Genomic DNA, 8,296 nt, shown 5'->3' with positions numbered 1-8,296 from the left:
TTCTGGTTCTAAGTAAAGCATGAAATTGAAGAAGTTAAGAATCGAAACTTAAATCGTGAGTTATAATTTTTGTCAGTTTCCCAATTAAACGAGGATAAGAATAAATCTAAACAAAAAATGGTGTGTTTCAGATCATTTGACAACAATTTTTAATTGGCTGAGATGAAAGAATTGTTATGAAATATATTATTCATCTAATATGTAATAATAAAATTATAAAAGTATGTTGTTTATATTTATTTATTCTATTGTAACACTCTTTATAAATGTTTATTCCAACAAAATAGTAACAGAATCATATACAGAATAAAAGAATGGGAAAGTGGAGAATAAAAAGTAATTTTGCTTTTTTTATCAAACTTGAGTCGGTGTATCCCTCTAATTTACATTTTTTTCCTTCATCGGCTACAGAAAACAAAATGCCATAGTCGAGGGTTCCTTTCATATACCTTAGTATCCTCTTCGTCGCTGCTAGATGTGATACCTTTGGCTTCTGCATGAATCTACTCACCATACCTACACTATATGCTAAGTCATGCCTTGTGTGACAAAGGTATCGAAGTGACCCAATAAGTCTTCTATATTGCGTTGGGTCGACATCATCTTCATCTGAATCTTTCGACAGTTGTATCTGGGCTCAGCTGGAGTCGAAGTTGGGTTGCAATCTTGCATCTCAAATCTCTTGAGTATTTCACTTGCATACCTTCTTTGGTGCATCATCAAACCTTTACCACTCTTGTAGAATTTGATGCCAAGAAAGTATGAGATATCACCCAGATCTGACATTTCAAATTCCTTGTTGAGATCATCTTTGAAGTCTTCGATCTCCTTCTTGCAACTACTTGTTATCAACAAGTCATCTACATAGAGACATAGTATAAGAAATTCACTCTTGCTTCTTCTTACATATACTCCATGTTCAGTTGTATATTTCACAAATTCCTTATCCCTTAGAAAGCCATCTATCTTCTTGTTCCAAGCTCCTGGAGCTTGTTTAAGTCCGTACAGGGCTTTATGCAGCCTGTACACTTTTCTTTCTTCGCCTTGTTTCACAAACTCGGCTGGTTATGAAACATAAACTTCTTCTTTTAAGGGGCCATTCAAGAATGCACATTTCAAATTCATCTGAAACATATTCCAGTTGTTCATGATTGTTAGACCAACAACTAACCTGATTGCTTCAATCCTAGCAACAAGTTCAAAAACTTCATCGAAGTCGATTCCTTCTTTCTGAAGAAATCCTCTCGTCACAAGTCTCACCTTGTGTCGAGTCACTTCTCCTTTTGGATTCAACTTCACCTTGTATACCCACTTCACATCAATTGCCTTCTTGTCTTGAGGCAATTCGATAAGTGACCAAGTGTTGTTGACTTCGATTGACTTTAGGTCTTCGTTCATTGCTTTCACCCACTTCAAATCTTTCAATGCCTCAGTTGCATTGACTGGTCTGACATCTACATAGAAAGAATAGTTTACCAGCTCACCTTCTTCATTGACCATATAATCTGATGTAATCACACATTCTTGCAAACTTGTAGGCATGTCTCTTGTTCTTTGAGGTCTTCTTGGGCCTGCTTCACCTCTGATTTATTGTCGAACTTCTCTTTCGACTTCACTAGCTGGTTCATCATATAAGATTCTCACTGAATCTTTATTAACATTATCAGTCCAATCCCATTCCTTAATCTCACTTATGATCACATCCCTGTTGATCACCACTTGCTTGTTCACTGGGTCGAACAACTTGTATTCTCCAATCGAATGATATCCTATCAGGATCATCTAACTCAACTTGTCATCAAGTTTTCTTCTCAACTTATTTGGCACATGTTTATGTGCTATAGATCCAAACACCTTCAGATGACTCAAGATAGGCTTGACACCAGATCAATATTCTTCTGGCATGATTCCTTCTACCTTCTTCGTCGGACATCTGTTTAGAATATATGTTGCAGTCGACACAACTTCTCCTCATAGTTCTTTGGGTAGATGTTTGCCTTTCAACATACTTATCACCATATTCATGATGGTTCTATTCTTCCTTTTTGTGACTCTATTATGTTGTAGAGCGTAGGGTGGCACCACCTCATGCACAATGCCTTCTTTCACACATAATGCGTCGAAGTCTTTCGACACATATTCTCCACCACCATCAGTACTCAGAATCTTGATCTTTCGACCACTATGGCTTTCGACCATAGATTTAAACTTGGCAAATAACTCGATCACTTCACTTTTCTTCTTGATCAGGTAAGACCACAGTTTTCGAATGAAATCATCTAGGAATGTAACAAAGTATTTTCTACCTCCAATCGAATCCACCTGGATAGGACCACATACATCAGAGTATATGACTTCAAGAATTTCCTTCGACCTGCTTCCTGCATCCTTACTGAAGTTGTTCTTATGTTGCTTTGCCTGCACACATTCTTCACACAATTCGTTTGGAATGTTGATTTCTAGTAATCCTGAAACCATATTTCTTCTCTTCAAATCTCTGATGTCTTAGAAATTAAGATGACCAAGTCTATAATACCATATTCCCTCATCTCTGCTGGATATTGTTGCAAGGCACTTATGCTCCATCACATTAAGCTCAATCTTGAAGGTTCTATTCTGAGACATTGGAGCCTTCAAGATCAACCTTTCATTTGAGTTGAAAACTCTCATCATCTTATCTTCGATCGATGCTCTGTAGTTCTTTTCGACTAACACTGAGCAAATTGCTCTTCATGCCTGGTATGTATAACACATTTGAAATTACTGACATCTTGCCATCTTTCCTCATAACCAGAACATCACCAACACCTTCAGCTGCTAGAGTGTTATCATTTGCAAATTTCACCATGTTCTTCATTGAGGGATTTATATTGACAAACCAATCTTTCCTTCTAAACACGTGTGATGAGCATCTTGAGTCCAAGTACCACTGGTCCTTGAATCTCTCTTCATATCTTGTTGTAACCATCAACAACGTCTCTTCTTCTTCATGTTTCGCCAACTTTGCATAAGTTTCTTGATTCTTCTGCTTTTCTGGATAATCACTAGAATAGTGATCATACTTCTGACAATTGTAACACTGAATGTGACTATTTTATGGCTTTTGACCATCACCTTTTCCTCTATCTGCAACATCACCTCTTTGGTTGCCTTGGTTCTAGGGTTTTCTCTTATTCGACTAGTTTCCTTCTTGCTGATTTCGACCAGTCGAATTATTATAGTCTCCTCTGCCTTTGTTGCCATTTTAGCTTCCTTTGCCTTTCCTTTCTTTTACTGATTACGCATGCAAATCCATATCACTCTTCGACTTTTCTGCAGCTCTTTCAGCCATTCTTTATTCATGAGATTCAAGCGTCCCTTGAAGCTCTTCCTTTGTCAGTTTTGACAAATTTTTCAACTCTTCTATGGCTACTACCACGTGGTCGAACTTTGGAGCCAACGACCTCAAGATCTTTCGAATAACAGATCTTGATGTCAACATTTCTCCATATACCTTGATTTGATTCACCAGTTTCATAACCTTGGTAAAGAAATTAGTTATGCTTTCATTGTCTTCCATCTGAAGCAATTCATACGTCCTTTTGGGAGTTTGTAACCTCACCTCTTTCACCTTCTCCGCGCCTCCAAATGACTTCTCTTGAATTTCCCATGCTTTTTTTGCTGACTCTACATCACTAACCTTTTCAAAGTTATATGCATCAACACATTGATGGATTATAAAGAGAGCTTTATAATCTTTCTTCTTCAATTCTTTATGTGCATCCTTTTCTTGATCTGTCGCGTTTTCTATAAGCGTTATTACTCATTCCTTCATAAGACCGCAAAGATCTTGATAACAGAACATGACTTTTATCTGCTTGCACGAATTCTCATAATTGTTGTTCTTGAGAATTGAAAGATTTGCTGGAAAATGTCCGTTTGGATTATTCATTGCCATCGTAATTTTCTTCCCACGAATCGTTTCAACAGGAGCTCTTGATACTAGATGATGGAAATCCACCACAACCTATGGAGAATTTCAATCAATCTTGATGAACAAGATTGTTATCACCCACACAATAACAATGAAAAAGAGAAGAACAACGGAGAAAAAAAGTAAAGAACGAAGGAGAAGAGTAATAAAATTCTGCAGAGTTTCTCTCTGCCCACAAACTGTGAGAAACTTCTTATTCATTTTGCAACTACAAAATTTTGTGAATAAAATATTCTCTATATTACAAGAATAAGGGTTACTCCCTCTATTTATAGATTTAGGTTAGCTTGCACCACAAGCCAAAACCCAAAACTATAAAAGCTCAAAATAGCTAACACTACTAAAATAGGCCTAAGTCGAAATCCTGTGTGAAGCAACATGCTTCAAAACCTCAACGCACTAACACAACTTAACACACTAGGTGGTTCGACACTTCCTTGCTTATGTCGAGTAATCTACTTCGACACAAGAAATTACAATTCAACAATAACAACATTCAAACTTCAATCTCAACAACAACATTCAAACTTCAATATCAACAACATTTGTCAATAACTACAACTAAAATGAATAATTTATAATCATATATAAATGTCACAAAGAATAGCATTTACTTTAAGGGTTTTCAATATTCTGACTTTTACTTCTAAAATCATGCAACATATGATATCCTTCGACATCTCTAAATGTTGGAAAAAATAAAGATTAATAAAAAGAATACAAAAGTAAAATAAAGAAAATATATATTACTAAGTGATATAAAATATTTACTTACTAGTTTTTTCATATCCCCCCTCTTTATGATCATGACAAATAGCATGCACATCATTTGAATCATTTTCTTCAGATGAGAGACGTACATGTGTTGCGAAAGAAGTGATCTCAAAATTTAAATCTTGATTTTCATCACTATCATGAATATGTTTTCCTTGTAGAATAATTGACCATTAAGTGTTAGAAGGATTAATGACATAGATTTTTTTTTGCTTGGGATGCCTCAATTAATGGTTCGTTCATATAAGCTGTTTTTTGAAGATCAACCCGTGTGAATCTTAATTCATCGATTTCTACATCAGTGTTACTGTCAATCCACTTCAACTTAAATAAAGGCATTTTAAAAGTAACATAATCAATCTTCAAAATCTCCTTAATGATCCCAAAGTACGGTCTAAATGCCAGTACAAGATTGTTATATTTGGAACTAGAAAAGTCCATGGATTCAGTTTCAACCATAACCTCACTATTTTTAATGGTACTACGATCATTCTTTAATTTTGTATAGAATAAAAATTTATTGATGTCGTATGCACTTCAAGTTAATACATTAAACTTAGGTATATATGACATTCATTTAATTGTCTCTGATGCACTTCTCCTTTTAGAAACCCTTTCATTAAACCAACTTATGTAAGTTTTGTTATGCTCTGTAAACATCAATTTTTTACTCATTTGGAGGAATTTTTTACTGCATGTATTTTGATATATTCCAAACTCTCATTGGACATGCTATCTTCTTGGTTTCATAACTACGGTTTGACAATGTGTTACATTCTAGAAGCATTTCTTGCAACAATTCAAACAACTCAATGAAACTTCTATCCATCCATCTATTTTTTTTCCTTAAGATTAAATAGTCTTAACACAGATGACAATCTTATAAAAAATTTGCATCCCGGAAATAACGACTCTTTCATGTCACTTTGTAAAGTATCTTCCACACGGACTTTCTTAAAAGCATCTACTTCAATATCACATATCATATCTTTTAGAGTATCATTCATATATTCATCAACTTCAACTCTATGTTACAAAGTTCATTTTTTTTTGTCACTTCACCGTGTCATATCCATTTTGTGTAATTTTGAATAATTTTATCACAAATTAAATGATTGAATACATCATTCTTCGAATGTTTTTGCATATTTCAACATTTTTTACAAGGACAAAAAACATCTATTATTTCTATGAATGTTTTTACGCGAATTCAAGAAATTGAATCGCGTGACCTACATTTTCTGTCGGTTTTCCAAAAAAAACGAGGATATGATTAAATTTAAAAACAAAAAAATGATGTATTTCATATCATTTAACAACGATTTTTAATTGGCTGACGTGAAAGAATTGTTATGAAATATATTATTTATCTAATATGTAATAATAAATTTATAAAAGTATGTTGTTTATATTTATTTATTCTATTGTAACACTCTTTATAAATGTTTATACCAAGAAAATAGTAACAGAATCATATAAGGAATAAAAGAATGGGAAAGTGGAGAATAAAAAGTAATTTTGCTATTTTGTGTCAAACTCATACCGTTGCCATAGCTATAAATTCTTGGATCACACACACACTTCACATTGTGAGTCCCAAAACAATCAAAAACAAATTTTCCATGGCAAACCAAAACCCTCCTTCAATTCCCATATCAAACTCTGAAACCACCATAACTAATCCAACCAAAAATTTCTCAGCAAACATGATTATCCAGAAAGTGAAAACCAACTTGGTTTTACATTCAAAATGGGGTGAACTAAATGGTGCCATGGGTGACCTTGGCACCTATATACCCATAGTTCTTTCTTTGACTCTATCAAAGAATCTCAACCTTGGCACCACATTAATCTTCACAGGTACATATTCTAGTTTTTCTAAATCACAGTAACAATTATTTGGTCACTGTATAGACTTACACGGACACAGACATGACAAACACGATGTTCAGATATACGGATATTAGACACGATACTGATACTATTATGCATGGTTTTTAATTTGATAGGTGTATACAACATTCTCACTGGTGTCATTTATGGGGTCCCTATGCCGGTCCAGCCCATGAAGTCCATTGCCGCGGAGGCCTTATCGGATACCACCTTCGGTGTACCGGAGATCATGGCAGCCGGAATCTTGACTAGTGTCGCGGTGTTTTTATTGGGTGCCACCGGGTTGATGCAGCTGGTGTACAAGTTTATTCCTTTATCTGTTGTGAGGGGAATTCAACTAGCACAAGGTTTATCATTTGCTTTAACTGCTGTTAAATATGTGAGAAAAATGCAAGATCTTCCAAAGTCTAAAGCTTTGGGTCCAAGGCCTTGGTTTGGGTTAGATGGGTTGGTTTTAGCCATTGTTTGTGTTTGTTTTATTGTTATTGTGAATGGTGCTGGTGAGAGTGAAAATCATCATAGGTGTTGTAATGGTGAAGAAAATGGTGAAAAAAAGAGGACTAGTAGAGTGAGGAGAATTGTTTTTTCACTTCCTTCTGCTTTTATAATCTTTGTTTTAGGTGTTATTTTGGCGTTCATAAAAAAGCCAAATGTGGTTCATGAAATCAAATTTGGACCCTCTTCAATAGAATTGGTGAAGTTCACTAAACAAGCATGGAAGAAAGGTTTTGTGAAAGGTACAATTCCTCAACTACCTTTGACAATCTTGAACTCTGTGATAGCTGTTTGTAAGTTGTCAAAGGATCTGTTTCCTGAAAAGGACTTTTCAGTCACTTCACTTTCAGTGACGGTTGGGTTGATGAATTTTGTTGGTTGTTGGTTCGGTGCTATGCCATGTTGCCATGGTGCTGGTGGACTTGCAGGACAGTATAAATTTGGTGGAAGGAGTGGAGGGTGTGTGGCACTTCTTGGTGCTGCCAAATTGGTATTGGGATTGGTTTTAGGAACATCTTTGGCACACATTTTAAAGATGTTTCCTGTTGGGATATTAGGTGTGTTGCTTTTGTTTGCTGGTATTGAATTAGCTATGTGTGCTAGAGATATGAATAGCAAAGAAGATTCATTTGTCACACTTGTTTGCACTGCTGTTTCTTTGGTTGGATCAAGTGCTGCTCTTGGATTTTTGGTTGGAATGGTTGTGTATTTGCTTCTTAAGCTAAGGAGTTGGACAAAAGATAAACCATAATATAGGTCTATAAAATAGAATTGGGTTTGTTAAGGACACAAATTCTCGCATTCGTGTAATCAACATGTTCTTTTGATCAAGATCATTCGGTACAGAAAGAAATCAAATAGATTTTGATATTTTTTGACGATAAAATATCAAAATTAAAATTTGAACCGTTAGATCTTGATTCAACTATTATCAATACATTGACCGCGAGAATGTGTAGGATTTGTGACCGCACACAATTCAAATTCTCGTCAAAGTACCAAGTACCGGGTAACTATATCTATCCTTAATGTTGTTTGTTATTTAATGTGGTTTTAAATTGTGCCCCACAACTTTTTTTTAAGAATATCAATGCAATTGCATGCATTGTTGTGTATGTAATGCTCAACTAAGTGATGGTATAAAAGAAGTTCCTTACTTTA

General features: G+C 35.1%; 1 protein-coding gene across 1 annotated transcript; it reads left to right on the top strand.

Moving 5' to 3' along the window:
* Positions 1–6,268: 6,268 nt before the first annotated feature.
* LOC127095915 (molybdate transporter 1) lies at positions 6,269–8,296 on the top strand. Its single transcript, XM_051034542.1, has 2 exons — positions 6,269–6,607; positions 6,757–8,296. The coding sequence occupies exons 1-2, from the start codon at positions 6,370–6,372 to the stop codon at positions 7,884–7,886; spliced, it is 1,368 nt and encodes a 455-aa protein (XP_050890499.1). The 5' UTR covers positions 6,269–6,369; the 3' UTR covers positions 7,887–8,296.

This window comes from Lathyrus oleraceus, chromosome 6 (assembly GCF_024323335.1).
Source record: "Lathyrus oleraceus cultivar Zhongwan6 chromosome 6, CAAS_Psat_ZW6_1.0, whole genome shotgun sequence".
Classification (NCBI taxonomy): domain Eukaryota; kingdom Viridiplantae; phylum Streptophyta; class Magnoliopsida; order Fabales; family Fabaceae; genus Lathyrus; species Lathyrus oleraceus.
This window is presented reverse-complemented; position numbering and strand designations above follow the sequence as displayed.

Excerpts from the sequence above, each read along its gene's own strand:
- LOC127095915 (XM_051034542.1), top strand. The coding sequence starts at position 6,370 with ATGGCAAACCAAAACCCTCCTTCAATTCCCATATCAAACTCTGAAACC. Across the intron at positions 6,608-6,756 it reads CACCACATTAATCTTCACAG|GTGTATACAACATTCTCACT; the intron begins GTACATATTCTA and ends TTAATTTGATAG.